At 52.0% G+C, this 21135-nt stretch overlaps 2 protein-coding genes across 8 annotated transcripts in view; one reads left to right on the top strand and one right to left on the bottom strand.

The window, feature by feature from the left end:
* The first annotated feature begins 1581 nt into the window (after positions 1–1581).
* CDAN1 (codanin 1) lies at positions 1582–13660 on the top strand. 4 transcript variants are annotated; one of them, XM_001363698.5, is made up of 28 exons: positions 1582–1711; positions 1840–2330; positions 2776–2979; positions 3157–3326; positions 3437–3544; positions 3644–3722; positions 4353–4473; positions 4697–4806; positions 5251–5340; positions 5913–5988; positions 6601–6812; positions 7074–7194; positions 7340–7486; positions 7747–7913; positions 8218–8305; positions 8512–8601; positions 8861–8915; positions 9120–9253; positions 9352–9455; positions 9572–9730; positions 10371–10434; positions 10571–10649; positions 10733–10884; positions 11614–11721; positions 11821–11884; positions 12002–12168; positions 12280–12387; positions 12946–13660. In XM_001363698.5, exons 1-28 carry the CDS (start codon positions 1622–1624, stop codon positions 13069–13071), a joined length of 3684 nt encoding a protein of 1227 aa, XP_001363735.2. In that variant the 5' UTR covers positions 1582–1621; the 3' UTR covers positions 13072–13660. The 4 variants fall into 4 exon arrangements, 3 of the variants coding, with proteins under 3 accessions (XP_001363735.2, XP_007472491.1, XP_007472492.1); XM_007472429.3 differs by having other exon boundaries at positions 2773–2979; XM_007472430.3 differs by lacking the exon at positions 3437–3544 and having other exon boundaries at positions 2773–2979.
* STARD9 (StAR related lipid transfer domain containing 9) overlaps positions 12001–21135 on the bottom strand; it is a 181729-nt gene continuing 172594 nt past the window's right edge. For 3 of the 4 annotated variants that reach the window (XM_007472427.2, XM_016433179.2, XM_056810337.1), the window contains 9 exons: positions 20470–20656; positions 20241–20384; positions 19341–19428; positions 19060–19208; positions 18912–18976; positions 17964–18169; positions 16391–16470; positions 16143–16301; positions 12001–15885 (listed from right to left, as the gene is read on the bottom strand). In XM_007472427.2, coding sequence (XP_007472489.2) covers positions 15784–15885; positions 16143–16301; positions 16391–16470; positions 17964–18169; positions 18912–18976; positions 19060–19208; positions 19341–19428; positions 20241–20384; positions 20470–20656 — 1180 coding nt within the window. In that variant the 3' untranslated portion in view covers positions 12001–15783. Of the gene's footprint in view, positions 15886–16142; positions 16302–16390; positions 16471–17963; positions 18170–18911; positions 18977–19059; positions 19209–19340; positions 19429–20240; positions 20385–20469; positions 20657–21135 lie in introns of those variants that run through there. The other variant, XR_001629692.2, reaches the window with a different exon arrangement.

Below are 21135 nucleotides of genomic sequence, written 5' to 3'. Positions count from 1 at the left end.
TATTCACAATTCTTCAATCTCATACCACTGAGAACAATTTGCCTTTCTGGGTGGAGTCAGGAGATTTTTAAGGGACAGGCTTAAAACTACCTGGAACTGGACAGGAGGATAGATTTCCTTATTTCTTTTGTTACTCCAATAAGAGTCCTTGATATATTTTAACTGCATTATAATGATGACATAAATACAGATAAGAATCAAAATTCTTTGTCATATTAAATTGTACTATATACATGGGAAATCTGATATTTCACGGTATAGCCAAATTTTCCATATCCTGAAGTTTCACTGATTTTATTTATGTAAATGAAAAACAAAAACTGGTAGGTACTGTCTAGGTATTGGGAGCTATAAACACCTGGGGATAAGAAACATTTCAGCAGGCCAAGTCTTTGAACCAGACTAGAAAAACACTCCTCGAAAAAAAAAGGATATGCAGGGACATAGGTAGGACAGTGGGCCAGGCCTGAAGACAGTCCTGGGTCCAAATCTGGTCTCAGACACTTCCTAGCTGTGTGACCCTGGGCAAGTCACTTTACCCCAATTGCCTATAGCTATTAACTGGAAACACTGGAACCCATATCCATTCTAAGGCAGAGGATAAGGATTTTTTTTAAAAAAAGAGATGGGAAGACCTAGAGGTCAGCTCTATTCAGCAAAGTAGTCATGAACTGGTCCTAATTCTTAGACATTTCTAGAAATTTAACCTTCCTCAGCAGCATCCACTGAAGTATTTAAGTAGCTACTCAGTCTTGATGAGCTAAGATTTAAAAAGAAAAAAAGGGCACAACCAAAATGCATCTACTGTAAATGAGGAGAAAGCAGCCTCTCCTGCCTTCCATTTACTAACTGTACGACCTGAGGGCATATTACTTCACTTAGAGACTTGGTTTCTCCATTTTGTAAAATGAGGGAATGCAACTTGCCAGCGTTTTAACAGCTGTGTAGTAAGAAACCCTCAAACACCCGCCCTCCTCAAGTTCAAACATTTAAATGAACCTCGCGTCTTGTTCATGGACATTAAAAATAATTGTAGCGGTCTTGTCTACGGGGTATCTGCCCCAGGTTTAAAACTGAACAGGGTTTCTGCAGTATAGATTGGCTGGAGGCTCCCTGGGCGGGACAATTCCCTGGCCCTGACTCAGTGGGGGATTAGCCGAGGTCTCCCTCCAGGCGCATTTTGTAAATACATAAAATAAAACTCTGGGTTACACGAAAGCGAGAATGCTGAAGGGAAGTGAACAAAAGAGTACAAAGTTGGCCGAAGGCCCGCTTAGGAATCCTTCGCCTCGGACCCTCCAGGCCCCTCACTCGAGGGCGCGTACTCGCTCCGCCTCCCCCTCTGGGGTGGGCCGCGCGGGCTCATCCAGCTCCTTGGCGTTCCCTCTCTCGATCCTCTCCTTTCCCCCTCCACCCTCCACAGCTACACCTTCCTCCTCTCCGGCCGGGCCCGGCGGTGGCAGCAGGACCGGATCTAGCAGCTCTCTCCGCCCCTAGCTCGCCCCGCGTTTTCAGCCTCCCGCACGGCCTCCGGCGGCCAACGGTCGGGCGGCTTGGCGTCCGGGCCCCGCCTCTCGGCGCCCTTGCGCCTGCGCAGTCGCGGCGGGACGCCCCAGCCGGGATGGCGGCCGTTTTGGAGGCGCTGCTGCGGAAGGAGGTGACGGCGGCGGCCGCCGTGCGGTGGCTAACGCACGGAGCCGGAGGAGCGGAGGTAACAGATTCGTTGCAGCCGCCGCCGGGCACTAGCCCCGGAGGAGGGGCTGTGACTGTCGGGGCCGCGGGCGGGCTGCAGGGCTCCCCAGCCCGGCCTCCCGCGTTCTTCTCCCTTCCTCCCTTCAGGACGCCCCCCGGGAGGCGGCCGCGCTGGCGCCCCTCGAGCCGCTGCGGAAGGAATTCGTGCCGTTCCTGCTGAACTTCCTGCGGGAGCAGAGTAGCCGCGCCCTCCCCCAGGGCCCCCCGACTCCAGCCAAGGCTCCTGGGGCCTCAGCAGGGCGGCCGGGGGGCCCCGGCACGGCGCGGGGAAGCGGCGGCGGCCGCGGGGTGCGAAGTCAGCTCTTCCCGGTTTCGGCCGAGTCACCGGCCGCCTCCTTTGGGGACCCCCCGCTGGCCCGCCGCGGAGGTGGCGGGAGGAGAAAGGGGCCGGTCCGGGAGAGGGGGGGCCGCTTCTCGGGAGGGCCGGAGGAGGGGGGCAGTGGGGACAGCCCGCCCTGGGGAGGGGGCTGGAGGCAGAGGGGCTCGAACAGCCCCAGTCCCTCGCCCGCGGAGCCCCTGAACCTCAGCAACCTGGAGGAGTTCCCCCCCGTGGGCTCCGTGCCCCCTGGTCCCGCCGGGTGAGGATCTCCCCCCTCCCCCCGCCACACACGTGCTCTGCAGAATTGGGGGGGGTTGGCACTGAGAAATGGAACAGACCAAGGTCCTGGTGGGGGCGGTTTTAAAGGGCAGAAGCAGCAAAATGGGGGGGGGTCTCTGTAGGGCAGAGGATGAGATAACAGAAAAAGTGATTGGGGGGGTGTGTGTGTGTGCAGGATGCTGCATTGAAGGCTAGAATCCTTCTGTCCTTTAATACCTATGTGATCTGGGGCAAGGCACTTCCCCTCCCCTGACTTCAGTTTCATCATCTGTCAAATGAGGGGGTTGGACTAGATTGGCTTTAAGGTCTCTTCCAACTGTAAACATGATCCTATGATGAGATGGGGCGGAATGCTTATAAGAGGCTGGAGAAGATGGGTCTTTGGGAATAGGAATTTGAAGGAAACCGGTGACTACTCTTAGCAGGATGAAACCTTCCCGGAGGATCAACCCAACGAGGGTGAGCTCAGAGCGGTCTCTCTCCAAGCCCAAGACCTGCTTCACTTCACCCCCAATCAGCCAAGCCCCCAGTTCCCAGCCCCCTGTCCCGGACACTAGCCCTTGGGGCCTTGACCTTCCCCTAGGGTGCAGCAGTCTTCAGGAGGAAAGAGAGATGCTCAAGAAGGAGCGGTATGTCATTCCTGCTCTTGGGGATGTCACTTCCCTACAGGGGAGTTAGCAGGGCTGCCCTTTGGACTCCTTTATTTGGGCCTAGTTCTCCCATTTTGGAATTTGATAGTCTGGGGGTCTTGAACATAGGGAAAGAAAGTACTGATTAGGGTTAATGGCCTATTTATATGCCCTCAGATTCAAGCTGCTACATCAGTCACCCACCCCTGCTAGTTCTGCCCTGGAATCTGGTCTTCCTGTTCCCAGTCGGACAGGGAGCCTTACACCAGAACCTGCTGACCCTGCTAAGGTTTCCTGTCAGCAGAGGCTGGAGTCAGTAGCCATTGTCTATTCATCTTGTATTGCTGGTGAGTAATAAGGTCCATCCATGGGAGTTGAAGTATAGAACAAGAGGAAAGAAAATAAAGCAGTGGGAAGAAGGGACTCTGTGCCCTCATGTCCCCTCGCTTTTCTTCAGAGAATCTGGTCCCAAGCCTCTTCTTGGAGCTGTTTTTTGTTCTTCAGCTGCTCACTGTCCGACGAATTATTGATGTTGAAGAAGATCACCTGGAACTCAGCCCTGGGGGTCAGTAGGAGAGCATTCCATGCAGAAACATCTTGTGGGTCAGCTCTGAAATGAAAAAAAAAAAACCACTTAGCTAATTCTCCATTCCTATCCCTTTAGGTTTCCTCAAGAGGCCACTATTCCAGAATATCCATGACTGTGTGTTTTTTGCAGTACAGGTTTTGGAGCATCAGTTCCAGTGAGTTTTGCTAGTGTAGTCACCTGAACTTTCTCATTAATCCCTCTGTTTTCTTGGCAGCCAGTTGGAATACTTAACTTGTCTCTGGGCATAGGCTTGAGTCTTGAACCTACACAATCCTTGTGTTGGTGACTCACCTCTTTTTTTATGCCTGATGTTCTTGGCCTGTTCTCCCCAGCTCTCCTCTGTAAGCTCTCGTTTTCTTTTGTGCCCGTATTCATATTGATCTTCCTGTTGCTGGACCTGTAGTAGTCATTGGGTTCTTCTGTCCCTATCCCCTTTGTATCTCTTCCCCAAGGTTCATAGGATCATAAATCTCAAACTGGAAAGGACCTCAGAGGTCATCCATCTAGTCCAGCTTCCTCATTTTACAGGTGAGGAAATAGGCCCAGGGACATTGTGACTAGCCAAAAATTATACAAGTAGTGACCATCAGAGACAGGATTTGAACCTAGGCCTTCCAATTCCATGACTAGGCACTTAAGTATATTACCCAAGCTTAGCCTTATAACCCCATTATACCTTCTCTAAACTTTAAATCAGTCATCCTCCCTCTGGTTTCCATATCCACACCCTTCTGGCCTCTGTCTGTGGCTTATTCTTTGTTGTGTCCATTCTCATCCCTTTCAGGGTTCTCTCCCACCTGGACAAAGGGACATTGAAGCTGCTAGCTGAGAATGAGCGGCTGCTTTGCTTCTCTCCTACTTTGCAGGGTCGGCTCCGGGATGCCTATGAAGGCAGTACTGCTAAGGTATTCATCCTAATCTGGACCTGATTCTTCTACCTCAAACTCTTCAGCCTTTCTTAGACCTACAAATTAAAGAGAATAACAATGACTTACCAGATATTTGCAAACTCTTCAATTTTGTGTTGTGATTTGGACTAAGTCTGTGGGCAGGGGTGAATGCATGGAAAGCTTGCAGTTGGTTTCTCATGACTGCTGACTTAACTTTCATACTCCTGCCGTGCTTTAGGTCTCTCTGCTGCTATCACCTCCTGCCCAGGCTGTCTCCTTTCAGCCAGAAACAGACAACCGTGCAAATTTCTCAAGTGACCGGGCCTTTCATACTTTCAAGAAACAGAGGTGATTAGGGAAGCAGGATTTGGGAATGAGGGTGAGGAGTTGTTTTTCTCTGGGGAAAGGTGGTATGTGTTACCATGGGAACCAGAAGCCTGGCACTAATAAAGCCCAAGTAATGATGTGATTGCCCACATGAGTTGTTAATTTCATTTTCTCTAACTGCTGTAGATTATACCCAGATGACCTGTCCAAAAGATGCAAGTCATTTACTCAAGAGGGAGGTGGGGCAAAAAGGCAAATGGATGAGTCTACATAAGTCCATTACAATAAATTTAAGATTCTATATGTGCTTTGGTATAGAATAGCTAAGTTAGCAAACCTTAGTTGAACTAAATAAGAAATCCCTACTCTTGGTAGTGCTGGTACTCAAAAGATGGGTGGAGTGTCTGTCACAGGGAAGTTTAGTATTCTTTGATTGCTTAGGCATTTTGTTATTTCTCTTGTTAGGGATGTATTTTATGAGGTACTCCGGGAATGGGAAGATCGGCATGAGGAGCCTGGCTGGGATTTTGAGAAAGGCTTGGGTAACAGGATCAGGTGGGTACCCTTACATCAGGTGTTTTTCTTCTTTTCTGGACTGGGGGATGATGGGAAGCATTAGATTATAGATTTTTGCCCAAACTGTTCATTCCTGTGTCTCTTACTACAATTTTTCCAGTTTTCATTGATCTCCTTACCACATAGATTTGAAAGAATGACTTTTGAATTCTTATATTCAGGTGGCTCAAGCAGAGTTAGTTTAATCCTTATTCCTGTGATTGTGCAGGTTCAGATAGAGTGTTAAGTCCTTAGGTCGCAGTTCTTCAGTTAGCTTTTCATCCTTTCTTCATTTTTCCTTATCAACAGATGTTGACTCATGACATAGCTTTTAGTGGTAGAGATTGTAAGGGCTGAGCCCCTTCTGGCTTGGTTTAAACTCCATTAACAACTTGTGATCTCGTCTCCTGGGGACAGTTTCTCATTTTCTACTTACTACTGAGACTAATTCTGTAAAGGAGCACATAAAGGCTCTCAATAAAGAGTATACATACTGACAAACATTTCCTCCTCCCTACTTGGATTATCCCTATTTCTCTTCATATTCAACCCTTCCTTTGATCATTCCATAGATCCATGATGAGTCAACTCTCTGCAGCCTCCAGCCACAGCCATTTTGTTCGACTCTTTCAGAAACAGCTTCTTCAGGTGATTCCTATATTACTACTGACACCCCCCCCCCCCCCAGTTCCCCGCCTGGGGCCATATCAGTTAGGAGACAGAAAAGGGGTTGAGGTAATCCAAGGAATATATGGAATTTCAGGAAAGTTAGATAGGGATGGTAGGTTTTGGGGAAACTCCAACCTAGAAACTAGGATTCCATATCCAAAGATAAGCTTGGTAAGGGAAGTGACCCTATTCCCTAGCTTGTTAATTAGAGATTGAAGCAATCTTAGAGCTGTTTGTTCACACCATAGTGAAAAACATTTTAAGTTGATACTAGATTGATACCTTTGTTACCTGAATTTCCTAGGACCTTATCTCTCCTGATAATTGAACTTTTATTTTTTTCCCTTTTTTTAAGAAATATTAAAAGCCATTCCACCTTGGAATCAATACTTTGTATTGGTTCCAAGGAAGAAGAGTGGTAAGGGCAATACATTGGGGGTTAAGTGATTTGCCCGGGGTCACAGCTAGAAAGTGTCTGAGGCCAGGTTTGAACCCAGGACCTCCTGTCTCTAGGCCTGATTCTCTATCCATTGTGCCAAACTAACTTCCTCTTCTCAAACTTATTTCTGCATTCCTTTCTTCTTGTCCCAGATGTGTCAAAGCCCTTCAGTTGCTGGAGGAATGGCTTTGGGTGAAGCCCCTAACCCAGATGTATTAAGCATGTTAGGAGCTGACAAATTAGGGCGGCTTCGACAGCTACAGGAGCGACTGGTGGCTCCTCAGAGTAGTAGTGGCCCTTGTCCACCTCCTACCTTTCCTGGTTGGCAAGGCTTTTTCCGTGACTTCATCTTAAGTGCCAGCAGGTGAGTGTCTAGGGGGAAACTTCCTATCAACAGCAAAGTACAGAAAATGTTAACTTGATGTCTAGAGCAAATAGTTTTCCATTCCATCTCATTTAAAAAGTAAGGCATTTGTACTTGATGGCCTGTAAGCCACCCTTGAGCTTTTAACACTCTCTCATCCTCTTCATCCTTACTCCCAGATACATACAGAGTTCACTTTATCTCTAAAGCGTTCTTACTCTCACATTATTCTCCTTAGTGTCATGTCTTCTCCCTTTCTAGTTTCCAGTTTAACCATCACCTTATGGACAGTCTGAGTTTGAAGATCCGAGAACTTAATGACCTTGCCCTACCCCAGCATGAACCCAGTGATGAGGATGGGGAGTCAGATGTGGACCGGCAGGTAGAAGCGACTTGGCATGGGGGAAATAAGGGAGAGGTATTCTGACTTTGGGTAGAGGATGATTTGAGGAACTGGACTTGGATCTTTGAGGGTCATAGAGGGTCATAGAGGGGCACCTCTCGGCCTCATTCTCTCTCTTCCTTAGGAGGAAAGAAGGCAGTTTGCTTCAGTGTTGCTGAGTCTCCGCCTTCTGGCCAAATTCTTGGGTTTTGTGGCTTTCCTTCCTTATCGGAGCCCTGAACCACCCCCAACCCGTGAGCTACAAGACTCAGCACTGGCCCTCAGGAACCAGGTAAACCAGGGAGGAGGAGGAGGAGGAGGAGGAGGGAGGGCCCTGATGAGATGGGAATTGGGAGCAGCAGTACAGGCCCTGAGGTAGAGAGTTACTCAGGACTATCACCATAAATTTACTCTTTAGATAGGGGGATAGTGAGGAACTGGAGTTTGCTATCTTGTTTCAGTAGTGGCTGCCTCTTTTACCCATAACTCTTCCCTGGTCCTCACCTAATGATGATGCCTCTTCTCCACTCCACCCTTTCCCCCCACTCCTAGGTGCCTCCTGTGCTAGATGTGCTGACTTTGTTGCAGCAGGGGTTGCAGAACCAGCAGGCAGTGCTCACCGTGCCCTGGTTGGTGGAATTCCTCTCCTTTGTTGACCACATTGCTCCCTTATTGGACTATTACCAGACTGTCTTCTCTCTCCTTTTGCAGCTGTACCGGTGAGCAGGCTGGGCACAGAAAAAGGGGTCTGGGAATAGAACATGGGACTATAATTCCCCAACTAGCCATTTAAGGAGGATTAAGTAGCTGAGTTAGGATGAGTTCTTTATCTCCTTCCCTTGGCTACAAACAAAAGGAAGGACTGAATATGATCCCTGGGAAAATAGTTGTATATAATTGCCCATTTTTACCTGTTGCTTAGCAGGGTGGGAGTCTGTAACTCACTGATCCCTTTAGTAATATTCCCCATCCTATTAGCCCTTTACTCATAAATTTCATTCACACCATCCACTTTGCTTCTAGGAACCTGATCCTATCAGAAGAGAGTGAAAGAAGAATGTGTTTCTTGAATAAACTGCTGCTCCTTGCTGTGTTGGGATGGCTTTTCCAGGTTGGGACCAAAAGCCACAGATAGGAGCCTAATATACTTGGGTATTGGGAAGAAGGGTGCGTGGGGTTTTGAGCAGGGTTGGTATCGGGAGTCTTAAATCTTAAAGAGTGGGGATCTCCTTTAATCTTACTGGGAGTTACTATGAAGTTAGAGTGAATAAAAATCTTCTGAAGAGCTGATTGTGTCTGCCCTGACCTCTTCCCTAGATCCCTACAGTTCCAGAAGACTTGTTCTTTTTGGCAGAAAGCCAGCCAGATACCTCTGAAGTAGCCACAGTGGCTTTGATGCCAGGCCTGGTGAGTGATAGGGCTGAGGGACAGGAGGAGGCCACTTAGCGAAAGGGCCTAAGACTGGAAATCAAAGGTCTTGTATTCAAGTCCCAGGCTTACTGGTTATTTTGTCTCCCCTACCCTCCTTTCTCTCCCTCTGTGTTTTGAGTCATAGGACCCACCTTCAAATCCTTCCTCTGCCCCTTTCTGTGTGACCTTAGGCCAATCAGTTCCCTCATTTGCAAAATGTTTGATTATACTTCCATCTCACTTTTCCATCTCCCAGGACACAATGCCTGTTGTGGATCAGCAACTTCTCTATACCTGCTGCCCTTTCATTGGTAAGCATCTGACTCTCTTGAACAAGATGAAATCCTAGTGATCAGTGTAGGAGACTGGCCATAGCCCTCCACCTTTCTGCAGTTTTTTGCCTTCCTAATGTGATGGCTTTCTGATTTCCCTAATCACTTGAGGAAATGATGAGCTTTTCCATAACCCGAAAGTTAAGTGCTTCTGGGGTCACAGGAGTCTGTCTCTCATTCCAGGAGAACTGCGGAAGCTGCTTGCTTCCTGGGTGTCAGGTAGCAGTGGACGGAGTGGGGGCTTTGTAAGGAAAATCACCCCAACCTCAACAACTGCCCTAGGACCTCAGGCTCCCAGAACATCACAAGGGCTACAGGTAAAGAAGAAAATGAAGAGTTAGAGATTCCTAAAAGGATGAAAAAATAAGAAACCAGTTGATCCAAGGGTCCCTTTGTCTTTTCTACTCTCACACAGGCAGAGCTAGCACAGGCCTTCTTCCACAACCAGCCACCTTCTCTTCGAAAGACTGTGGAATTTGTTGCAGAGAGAATTGGGTCTAATTGCGTCAAACACATTAAGTGAGGAGCTTAAGCCTTATCTCACCCATTCCCCACTTTATACTGCACTGAAAGGGGTGGGTGGTTCATAGTTCATTGGGTTATTAAACATTTTCTGGCTAAATTTCCCCTTACAGGGCAACATTTGTGGCAAACCTAGTACGACAAGCAGAATCACTTCTGCAGGAGCAGCTTGGAGAGCAAGAACAGGATGGAGGAGCCCCAGCCCAGCTTTTGGAGGCCTTGTGTGACCAGATCTGCCCAGAGGGGACACAAGCCTTAACCCAAGGGCGAGAGTAAGAAACAAGAATTTCAGAACTTCTCTCCCTTTTTGCCTCTTCTCCTTATCTTCTCCCTCCCATTCCTGATACTCTCAATCATCTCATGAAAGTGAGAATTGGCCTTAAGAAAAGAAAATCTCAGCAATGACATCACCTGGCCTTCTTTAGGGCTTCTTTCACCCTTTTTTTCTCATTTCCCCTGGTGAGGTTTTTTTCCCTCCTTAGGCCCAATAATGCTTATCCAATCTCCCCACAAACAACTTTTTAAAATTGATAGCTACATTTTAATTCAAATGTAACTTGTAACACAGAGGCACAGCAGGACCTGGGTTCATGCTTTGCCTCTTGATAGATGCTTGGTAATCCTAGCAATTCACCTCATTGCCTCAGCCACCTGTGGCAATGGATTGCTAAATAGATGCCACTGCATCAGGAGAGGGAGTTTCCTCAGGTCTGGATCCACATGCAAAGTCGTGTAAAACTTGGTGTGTGTCTTCTAGGTATAACTGTTCTCCCACTGCTGTCAGAGAGGTAGGAAGGGATCCCTTAGACCTGAGACCTGTAGCTGTCTCACATGAGATAATACATCTATTTTACAAACCTAAATAATGGCCTCGGGACTGGTTTCTTTACTTCCTCCTGCTTCACTTTTCAGGTTTTGCAGAAAGAAAGGTCCTGAGGCTGTGCGGGTGCTGCTCCCTGAAGAGACTTCCCCAGCTGTATGTAGGGGGTCTGTGGGAAAGAGGGGTGGATCCTGCCCTGATGGGGCCAACCTTGTGAGAGCTGCTGCCCCCACCCCCCAGAAAGGACTCCTCTTGCATTTATGATGATGGTGTTTGTGGATCTGTGTCACAGGTCCTAAGGAGTGCAGAGGATATTGCTGTAGGGCTTGCCATAGAGAAGGCCTGTGCTTGGTTATCAGCCAACATCACAGGTAAAGTCCCAGGGTCCAGAATGTGTGGAAAGGCCTTGACTGGAAGGTGGGCTTGTGTGACCCTCTCCCTTTCTCATGTGTAGCCCTGATCCGGAGGGAGGTGAAAGTCGCTGTGAGCAGATCACTCCGAGGAGCCCAGGGTCCGGATGTAGCTGCCCAGGGGGAGAGGAGGGGCTGCTCTCGAGCCTGTGAGCACCATGCTCCCCTCCCCTCCCACCTCATCTCCGAGATCAAAGTACACAGCTCCCCTTGCCCCACTGCCTCTGTCTTTACCTTCACTCTAATATTCAGATGCACAGCTTTCTCTTTCCCTTGAGTTATTCTCCATTTCTTGTATTCATCATTGAACTGTATTTATTTGGAAAGTTTCCTTCATAATTCTGTTTCTGTTATTCTTGTTGGGAGTCTGAGCCAGGAATGGAAAATAAAACCTATTCACTCGATTCATACCACAAAAATCCAAAGTGCAAGAATGTTATTAACAAGGGATTTAAGGGATGGTGGTTCAGAAATATGCTGCTATTGGGATGGCCTCAGATGTGTGAAGAGCTGGGAAAGAGGATTGGATAGAAAAAGTTACAAGACTTGAGGTTACTCAGTAGAGGAAAGGGGGGGGGGAGAGACTAGCTCTTTTCCCGTGCCCAGAAGGAAAGAACAAGAGAAAAAGGGTTATCAAGAAGTTCCTGTCTCTTCCCTGTCCTGTTTATAGGTAGAGCTGCTCCTGGGAGAGTGAAACATCTTGACCCTACCCTGAACCCTAGAACAAGATGGGGGGAGGGGTGGTCAAGGGGGTCTTGCAGCTCTGCAACCATTATTTCCAAGCTGTTACATACCTCTCTGGCCACCTCCTGGCCTTAGCTGTCCCCATTCAGATCCTGGCCAATAGCTCTGTTTAGTAGTCAAAAGACCCATGAGTCGTCCTTGTATTCCTTGTGACAGTTGCACGGCCTTCTTCCCTCTGTAGGATGTGCTGGCTCTCGCTGTGGGGCCCCGAGATCCTGAGGAGGGTGTTGCCCCAGGGCAGCTGGAGACACTCCTGGGGCAGCTGAAGGAGACCCTTCGGTGCAGGCAGGTGAGTTGTGACCTTGCTGGGGGTAGGGAAGGGGGTGACTGTAGTTCTGTCACTGATGTTCCATCCCTTCCTCCTCCCCCCTTCTCTTGATTGTCACAGTTCCTCTGCCCCATCTCTGAACAGCAGCTTGCGAAGTGCTCTGTGGAATTGGCCTCTTTTCTTGGTATGGCATCCCTGCTCGAGCATATGCACCACAGCCCAGGATGGAGGGAGGGAGCTCAAATGCCTCAGTGTGAGGTCTGTGAGGAGGCCCAGGGATTGCCTTCCTCTCTCCCTACAGTTGCCGATCGAGTCCCCACCCCACACCGGTTGGACCGAGGAGAAGGCCGAGCACTTCTGCAGATGCTCCTTTCCCTGTGGCATGAGGACTTCCAAGTGCCTGTTCCACTGCAGCTGCTGCTCAGCCCGAGAAACGTGGGCCTTTTGGCAGATACCCGGCCCAGAGAGGTGGGTCCAATAGTGTCTCCAGAAGCCCGAATGCTCCCTTGGGATGTCCTAGAGTTGGTCCTTAGGCCTACCCCTGGGGCAGCCGTCCTGACGGGACTCTTTATGTTGCAGTGGGACCTGCTGCTATTCCTACTCCGGGGACTGGTTGACCGGGGGCTAATGGGACGGGGAGAGATAGAAACGTGTCTGGGCAGTCTCCACCAGGCCCCATGGCCTGAGGTAAGGTCTGAGGGGGGTTAGGGATGAAATTGGGGGGGGGTGCCCCTAAGCTCCAACTTCAGCCGGAATGATCCTGCAGCAAAAGGAGCTGTGCCGAGTGGGTTGAGGGGAACATGGAACTGGGAGAAAACGGGGTCGAGTTGTCCAAAGCCAGATCAGAACGGCTAACATTTTTATGTGGCTCTTCTTATCCTCACAACCCCCCTGGGAGGTAGGTGCTATTTTCCATCCCCATCTTGGAGATGAGGAAACCGAGGCAAATGGGCAAAGTGACTTCCTCAGATCATACAGCTGAGAGTCTGAGGCTGCATTTGAACTCAAGTCTTTTGATTCCTGGTATTCTGTCAACTGCATCACCTAGCCGCCCAGTTCAAAACCATATATTCAGTGACCCGTAAACCTTCAGTCAGAGTTGCTCATCTTTGGGGAGAAAATGGGAAGAGGTTTTGTGTCAGATTGACAAGCCACCTGCTGATCAGTTTGAGGCTGTGTAATGGCAGCTTCCCTCTGATAAGAACCTCTTTTATTCCCACCCCAACCCCCTCCTCCACTGACCAGGACTTCTCCAAGGAGCTAGCAACGTTGTCCTGCCTATTTCTGGCTGAGCCACAGGTACCAGGACCCCGGCTAAGAGCTTGTGAGCTGCTGAGACCACCTCGGGGGACGGTCCTGGCCCAGAGTTAGGGCACTGCCAGGTCCTGCCTTGAGCTTATAATCAAAATCTCTGGGCCTCGCCTGACTTACAGCCTCAGTGAAGGAACCAGGAGCCAAGCCCTGACCCAGGGAAGAGTTTCCACCCGGTGATCCTTACAAGCATCTTGAGCCACTGTTGTCAGACCCAGTGGGCAGAGATGAGGAAAGCTGCTGCTGGGGGGACTCAGCAGGGAAACGCCATACCAGTGGGTATCGTCAGAGACAGTGGGGAAGGGCCAACCTGCTGCTTTCCCAGAGGCCTCTTTGGACTTTGTGATTTTAGAAAAGCAGGAGACCGACTTACTCCTGTTTACACATCCTATAAAGATGATTTTTAAATGTCTCAAGTTTTGGGAGCTCTGGGTTCCTCAGCTCTGCTCCCAGATGTTTTTTTCCTTTATGCATCATAGATGCCAGCAACAGACCACATCTCACTCTAGCAAAACCCAACTTTGCCAGCGTGCCCAGTTTCAGGGAAGCCAGGCTGGGCCTAGTCTTATTTAAATGCTATCTTTGAACAAGAAAGCAACCCCATGGGGGAGGGGTTTTTTAAATTCAAATAAATACCACTTTGTCAAAAGACCTGGTGTTTGAAGGTTCTCTCATAAAGTGCTACTTAACACAGGGTTTAAGTGGATGGACATCCCTATACTCAGTAGCTTTGGGAGAAATCGAGGTTTTGTTCTTAATTGTGTAGGTATGTTGGGTTCATGAATCTCGGCTATCTGAGCATGAAATTCTGGGATGTGGCTAATGTCCTCCACAGAAAAAAGGCCAGGTCTGTGCGAGTTATGATTTAGGGATTACACTTTTCATTCCTCCAAGAATATCCTGGAAACATGGGGAAGAGGGCCTGAATGGTTATTCTGACTGATGACCAACACACCCAGGGGTCTACTTTTGAAAGCTATCTTTTCATATTTCCCAGACCCCTCCAAAACCCCTCTAGAACAGAAGGGGCCCAAGAGAATAGGGCGGGCCTTTGTTTTTTCTAGCAATGACTACTGAGACCCATAAGCCAAACTAACTCTTACCTTCTGTCTTAGACTCAATACTGTGCATTTTCAGGGCCAGGCCAAGTTCAGGTGCCCAAACTGTGAGCCCCCCACATTACCCCAGAGTGAAGAGAGGAAGTGCTTGCTTTGAGTGGCTGGACAGAGTGGGATGGGACATGCAAAAATGACCTCACACCCTAGGAAGAGGGGGAACAGAGCAGCTCCCCAAGTGGTGGCTCTGCTTCGCCAACATTGGGCCAGACAATGGCGGTTGAGTGACTTGCTCAGGATCACACAGCTAGGAAGTTATATGGGGCCATATTTGAGCACAGTACCTTCCGTCTCTGGGCCTATCCATCCATGGAGCCACCTGGCTGCACCACACGCATAATATAATGTAAAAACTCTTCTTAGGTGTCACTGACTCCTGGTCTATATGTAAAAGGGAACACGGAACTCTCCTATTTCTAAAGTTTCTAACCAAATTGGCCATTAGTTTAGTGGTAACATCTGAAAAGGGGTTGGAAATGGGCTGGTAAATAAATAATAATTTTAATATTTCAACTATTGTATTGTTTAAAAAATAAAGTTTAAAAACGTCTTTAAAAAAACAATATAAATAACCAAGAACTATGGTAGGGAAGAGGAGAAAGAGGACCTGTAAAAGCCTTGGAAAAATAAAATTTTGCTGCACCGTACAGAACTTACCCGTTACCCACCCTTGCCCTCATGCTGGCAAGTCCCAGTAGGTTCCTCTGCTACCAGGAGCTGTTGGGTACGGAATAAGGGAATGGCCTACGCTCTGACCCTTCCAACACCCTGGGAGGTAGCCATGTCAGAAAGGAGAAGACGGGATACAGAGGCTGCTCTTGCATTCCTCTCCACTTTGTCCTAGAAAGCAGGTGAGGCCAGACTAACTCGGAATCTGGGCCAGTGGGGAGGTCCATCTGGATAAATTCTCCCTGCTTCCTGGTCAGGACTCTTCCACTGCCTGCTTGACGATCCTGTGCCAATTCTTAATAAAAAGCCCACTGCTTTGAGGCAAGATGAGCATCTGTTTGGGGGAGCCAGTGGCTTGGGACACAGAAGCACTGACCATGAGCCCAGGTGAAGCAGACAGGGAAGAGCCCCGGAGACGAGCCATCGGATCTCCTCTAAGGAAGGCCTGGAAGAAAGGGTTCTGCACCGTCTTCCTGGCAAGGACATGCCGCTTCTTCAAAGGCTGCCTTCTCACTCAAATCAGGTTCCTCAGGGGCCTCCCACCCTCGCTCCCTCCCCTGACTCGGCCTTTCCTAGAGGAGCCGGCCAAGCTGCTCCCCTGAGCTCCAGGGTTGAGAAGTGGGCACCAAAGCCCCCCACTGCCACCCCTTCACGGAGCTCTCCCCACCCCGGCCCTCAACCAAACGGAAGGGGGGCAGAGATGGGCCTGGGGAGGCTCAGAACTGACGCAGAGATAACCGGGTCTCAAAGAGTGGCTCCTTGGCTCCACGGCGGGCCAGGAGGTTCGGGCCCCCTCACTGTGCAGGGGGCCAGATGCGGCAACATGTTTATTTGCCAATAACTCTGGACTGAGCTGCCAACTAGCCCATGCCAGCGTCGTAGCTGTTGCCCCTCCTCCGTGTTGTAGTGAGCTCCGCCATAAATACAGGATCTTTCCGCGGCCACTTTCTGGGCCCGAATCAGTAGAACCATATCTGTGAGTCTGACGTTAACCGCAGAGAAAAGAAGCCAGGTTTGCTATTACCAACGGCTGTTGCTTGGCACAGTGGGTCAGCAGCCCCGGGGGGAGGCCGGGCGCCCCGAGTTCCACCTGCAATAAAAAGGGACACTTGAAGCAGGAACAAGTATTGCGAGAGAGATGAGCCTGTTCCTGGATTCCAGCAAAGGCGGTCCAGGCCTCTGTCTCCCTCTCCCCGGCACAGTGAGAAGGGCTGGAAGGCCCAGAAGAGGAGCCCTGGCTCCTGGGGAAGAGGCTGGACATGGCGCCCCTCTCCTCGTTCTGGAACGGGCAGCATCGAGGCCGCTTCGGGGCCAAAGCCCCCCACCCAGAGGGGGCCGGCGGCTCACCTGGACCATATGGATGACTTTGGTGACCTCCTTCCCATCCACAGTGTGAGGCTGTAGGAGCCAGGCGCTGGGCAAGATCTCCCCCCGGATCACGTTCCTGCTGGGCCGCGGCATGGCCTTGTCATACACCGACTGAGCCACCATGATGGCCAGCTGCCCCTGGGAACCGAGGAGGGCCCGCCGGGTCAGCGGCCCAGGGCTGTGGGGCGAGGACCCCCCAACCCCGCCTCCCGCCCCCCCAAACCTACTTCTTTGGCCTCAGCAATGACGCAGCAGAAATCCCGGGGCTGCTTGAGGCAGCTCATGGAGGTGCTGCTGACCAGGTACACTGCGGGGAACAGGACAGGTCACAAGGGCTGCCCTGAGGGCTGCCTCCCCCTGCTCCCTCCCCTCCCCTCTCCAGCCTTGGCCACTTCCAGACTGTGGCCCTGGGCCAGGCGATGGTAGGAGGAGCCTCATAAATCCTGTTTCCTGCCCCTTCCCTTCCCGGCAGGCCTCCTGTCTTTCCCTACCAAAGGCCTTTGTGGTGCAGGGTACAGTGTGGGGCACATTATGGGCACAGTGTGGGGCACAATACAGGGCACAGTATGGGCACAGTACGGTTACAGTACAGGGCACAGAGGTGGGGCACAGCACGGGGCAGAGTACAGGGCACAGTATGGGCACAGTGCTGGGGCACAGTATGGGCACAGTGCTGGGGCACAGTATGGGCACAGTGCTGGGGCACAGTATGGGCACAGTACAGGGCACAGTATGGGCACAGTACAGGGCACAGTATGGGCGTACAGGGCACAGTATGGGCACAGTACAGGACACAGTATGGGCACAGTACAGGACACAGTATGGGCACAGTACAGGGCACAGTACAGGGCACAGTATGGGCACAGTACAGGGCACAGTACAGGGCACAGTACAGGACACAGTATGGGCACAGTACAGGGCACAGTATGGGCACAGTACAGGGCATAGTATGGGCACAGTACAGGGCACAGTATGGGCACAGTACAGGGCATAGTATGGGCACAGTACAGGGCACAGTATGGGCACAGTGCTAGGGCACAATATGGGCACAGTGCTGGGGCACAGTATGGGCACAGTACAGGACACAGTATGGGCACAGTACAGGGCACAGTATGGGCACAGTGCTGGGGCACAGTATGGGCACAGAGGTGGGGCACAGCACGGGGCACAGTGCTGGGGCACAGTATGGGCACAGTGCTGGGGCACAGTATGGGCACAGTGCTGGGGCACAGTATGGGCACAGTGCTGGGGCACAGTATGGGCACAGTGCTGGGGCACAGTATGGGCACAGTACAGGGCACAGTATGGGCACAGTACAGGGCACAGTATGGGCACAGTACAGGACACAGTATGGGCACAGTACAGGGCACAGTACAGGACACAGTATGGGCACAGTACAGGGCACAGTACAGGGCACAGTATGGGCACAGTACAGGGCACAGTACAGGGCACAGTACAGGACACAGTATGGGCACAGTACAGGGCACAGTATGGGCACAGTACAGGGCATAGTATGGGCACAGTACAGGGCACAGTATGGGCACAGTACAGGGCATAGTATGGGCACAGTACAGGGCACAGTATGGGCACAGTGCTAGGGCACAATATGGGCACAGTGCTGGGGCACAGTATGGGCACAGTACAGGACACAGTATGGGCACAGTACAGGGCACAGTATGGGCACAGTACAGGGCACAGTATGGGCACAGTACAGGGCACAGAGTGGGCACAGTATGGTCACAGTACAGGACACAGAGACGGGGCACAGCACGGGGCACAGCGGCGTGCCCAGGGGCTCACCTAGTTTGATGGTGCTGGTCACCCTCTGGTACAGCTGGGCCGTCTGGATGGACTTGTCGTAGAGGGTCCACATGGTGGGATCCCTCACGGCGGCCCAGACTCGAGGCAGGGGCTGAGGCACCACCCCGGCCCCCAGGAAGCCATGCCGAGTGGCGGAAGGAAACGCTTTGTAGTAGGTCAGCACCTCCTTTTCCTCCCCCTGGTACCTGGGGGGAGAACGGGAGTGGCTGAGGGGCTCCTCCAAGGGGGCCCAGACAGGCCGAGCCCTGAGGCAGGGGGAGGGAGTCCCCCCAGAAGGGGAGGCCTCCTCCAACACTGGCGGCCTCCGGAGGGGCAGGCCTGGCACAGCGAGAGCCCCAGGAAGAGAGGCCGGATCCCGAAGGAGGGAAGGAGGGAAGGGGAGGCTCTGGCGTCAGGAGCGCCCACGCTCCCATCCAGTTGCCATTTGCCTCCATTTCCTCATCAGTCAAATGAGCCGGAGAAGATGGCCAACGGCTCAGGCGTCCTTGCCCAGAAAACCCCAAGGGGGGTCCCAGAGAGTCAGACCCGACTGAGAAACAAGCCGAGGGCGACGACTTTGGGGGGGCCCGGGGACCCCAAAGGAACGGGCCCGGCCCAGGGAACACGCCGCTCTACTCTAATAACAACATGGTGAAAAATGAACAGTCGAAAGAGGTTACAGAAAGGGACTGCCGGAGCCCTGGGGCCTGGGCCGGTTTGGTTTGACGCCGTTTGGGGTTTTTTCATCTTTCCCTTCTGTCTTACAGTCGATGCCAGGTATCTGTTCTAAGGCACAAGAAAGGCAAGGGATGGGCCGTGGGGGTCAGTGGCTGGCCCAGGGTGTCGGACAACGAATGCCACTTAAGTAAAAACAGATGAGTGGCTCCGACGGGCACCGGGAGGGGGCGTTCCCTCAGGAAAGACCGGGGGTCATGGGGGGGCGCTCACTTCCAGCCAGCCGCCGCCTGGCAGTTGAAGAGATTCTGCAGGTTGTCGGAACAGGCAGCCATGACCTGAAGGAGACAGCAACCCCCCGTGTCAGGGGCTCCGGCCGGCCGGCCTCCCGCGGACCCCCCCAGGAAGGGCTGAGGCTCACCTCAGTCATGGTGCTGGCCAGAATGTGCTTGACCAGATCGTGGTAGAGGGCCCCCGGAGACGTGGGGAGGCAGCTGTCCGAGTTGGACTGGCTGAGCAGGGACTTGTGGGACCCGTGCAAGGACACGTGATGGCTCTCCCCTGCGGGCTCTGAGAGGAGACGGTGGGGGGGTGAGGGGTCCTTTGGGGCCTGCACGCTCACTTGGGGTTCTCTGACCCCCCTGCACCCCCTCCCCCCTCCTCCCTGCGTACTGTGACCCAGGCTCTTCCACACCGACTCACTCAGGTACAGCTGACGGTTCCTCACCATAGACCGGCCCCGCATGTCCCCAGCAGACGTCTCCTTGAAGCATGGCACGCTGGCATCTCCCTAAGGACAGGGACGAGGCCCAGAAAACCCTCAGAACTTCCCTCCCACCACAATTCCATCAGTTATTCACCTGAAAATGGCCCAGGACTGGGGGGGGGGGGGGGGGCGGGACATAAAGGACATAAAAGTGGATGGACAGGGGGCAGCTGGGTAGCTCAGTGGATTGAGAACCAGGCCCAGAGATGGGAGGTCCTGGGTTCAAATGTGGCCTCAGACACTTCCCAGCTGTGTGACCCTGGGCAAGTCACTTAACCCCCATTGCCTAGCCCTTATCAATCTTCTGCCTTGGAGCCAATACACAGTATTGACTCCAAGATGGAAGGTGAGGGTTTAAAAAAAAAAGTGGATGGACAGACCATTCCCCAGACCATGTTCACTATGGCCAGGTGGGTTGGGTCTGAATCCTGGTGCTAACGGCAACTCCCCAAGCCTCTAGGACCGGCCTCAGGCTCACACTAACAGGGCTGGCCAAAGTGACCAGACCAGGGAATGAGAAGGCATCATCCAGGCTACCCTCCTCCACCACTGGGACAGGGCACAGGAGGGAAAGCAGAGGGAAGCAGGCCAGGCAGGGCAGGACAGGCATCTAGGAGGAGGAGGAGATCTTCCACTTCTGCCTGGGCCATGATGGTCACTGATTCAAAGAGCACACCCCCCTCCTCACAGATGTCCTCCGCCACTTCCCCAGGGTAGGTGGGCCTATCAGGGTGGGCAATCACGTTTTTTGGTCCTGACCTCTGACCTCTGGTTTCAAGGAAACAAGGAAGAAGCAGGGAGCCAGACAGACAGACAGCCTTCTCCTCCTCCCTCACCTGCTTCTCTGGAGGCTGGGCCTGGCCAGCCAGGGTCAGGACGCTGCTGTTGTAGCCGGAGGTGAGGTTGGAAGACAGGCTGTCCGCAGAGCTTGTGGTGCACAGGGTGTTCACGCCCACCAGGTTCTGCAGCTTGGCTTCCTCCTGTGGGGGTGGGAGGAAGGTGCTCATTAGACATCCCTGGGAGCTAGCTCCCCTGAAGCCCCAAGGTGCCCAACGGCCAGCTCACCCGCTGCAGCTGGGTGACTATCTGCTGGCGGATGCGCTGCTTCTCCTGCTCAGCACGCTCCCGTAACCGGTCCCGGGCTCGGGCGATCTCCATCTTGGTCTCCTCCCGGGCCCGCTGATAGTCACGGAGCAGCACCTCTATGTCAGAGGGCTGGTGACTTGCAGCATCAGACGAAGACTCCAGGTTCCTGAGGGCAAAGAGTGGCTGGGATGAGCCTGCAAAGCCAGAGGGCCCCCACCCCTCCTTCTGCACCCCTCACCCCTTGGAGCTTTGGGCCATCTCTTTGGAGTACAGAAAGGGACACTCATCAGTTGACCTTCATGCTAGAAGAGGATGAAAATGACTTCCCTGGCCACATCTTTTGACTTGTGAATAAACTGGATTTTAGGGAGTCAGAATGACACAAAGCCATCACTTTGCTCTCTTCTCAGTCACCAATGTCCAGTTGTGGCCTGGGAGGCACCAGACAGCCTTGGCATCCTCAAAGTCTGGCCAAGCCCATAGCATAGCCCCAGGGTCTGCTCTGCCAGGAGCCATCAACACTGTGCTGTTTGACACGGTCACACATGGAAAGCGGGGACTGCAAAGCAGCCCCCAGGAAGGATGGAAACACCCCCTGAAACCCCCCTAAGTGACTTTCCTTATTAACATTTTTTTATTATTGGA

This window comes from Monodelphis domestica, chromosome 1 (genome assembly GCF_027887165.1).
Source record: "Monodelphis domestica isolate mMonDom1 chromosome 1, mMonDom1.pri, whole genome shotgun sequence".
NCBI classification, from domain to species: Eukaryota; Metazoa; Chordata; class Mammalia; order Didelphimorphia; family Didelphidae; genus Monodelphis; species Monodelphis domestica.
The sequence above is the reverse complement of the archived record's forward strand: the minus strand, read 5'-3'. Positions and strand labels throughout refer to the sequence as shown.

Bases quoted from the DNA above. Each gene is read 5' to 3' on its own strand.
- CDAN1 (XM_007472429.3), top strand. From the start codon at position 1,622: ATGGCGGCCGTTTTGGAGGCGCTGCTGCGGAAGGAGGTGACGGCGGCG. The intron at 5,989-6,600 runs GTGATTCCTATA...TTCTTGTCCCAG, and splicing joins TTCAGAAACAGCTTCTTCAG to ATGTGTCAAAGCCCTTCAGT. The intron at 9,456-9,571 runs GTGAGGAGCTTA...TTCCCCTTACAG, and splicing joins AATTGCGTCAAACACATTAA to GGCAACATTTGTGGCAAACC.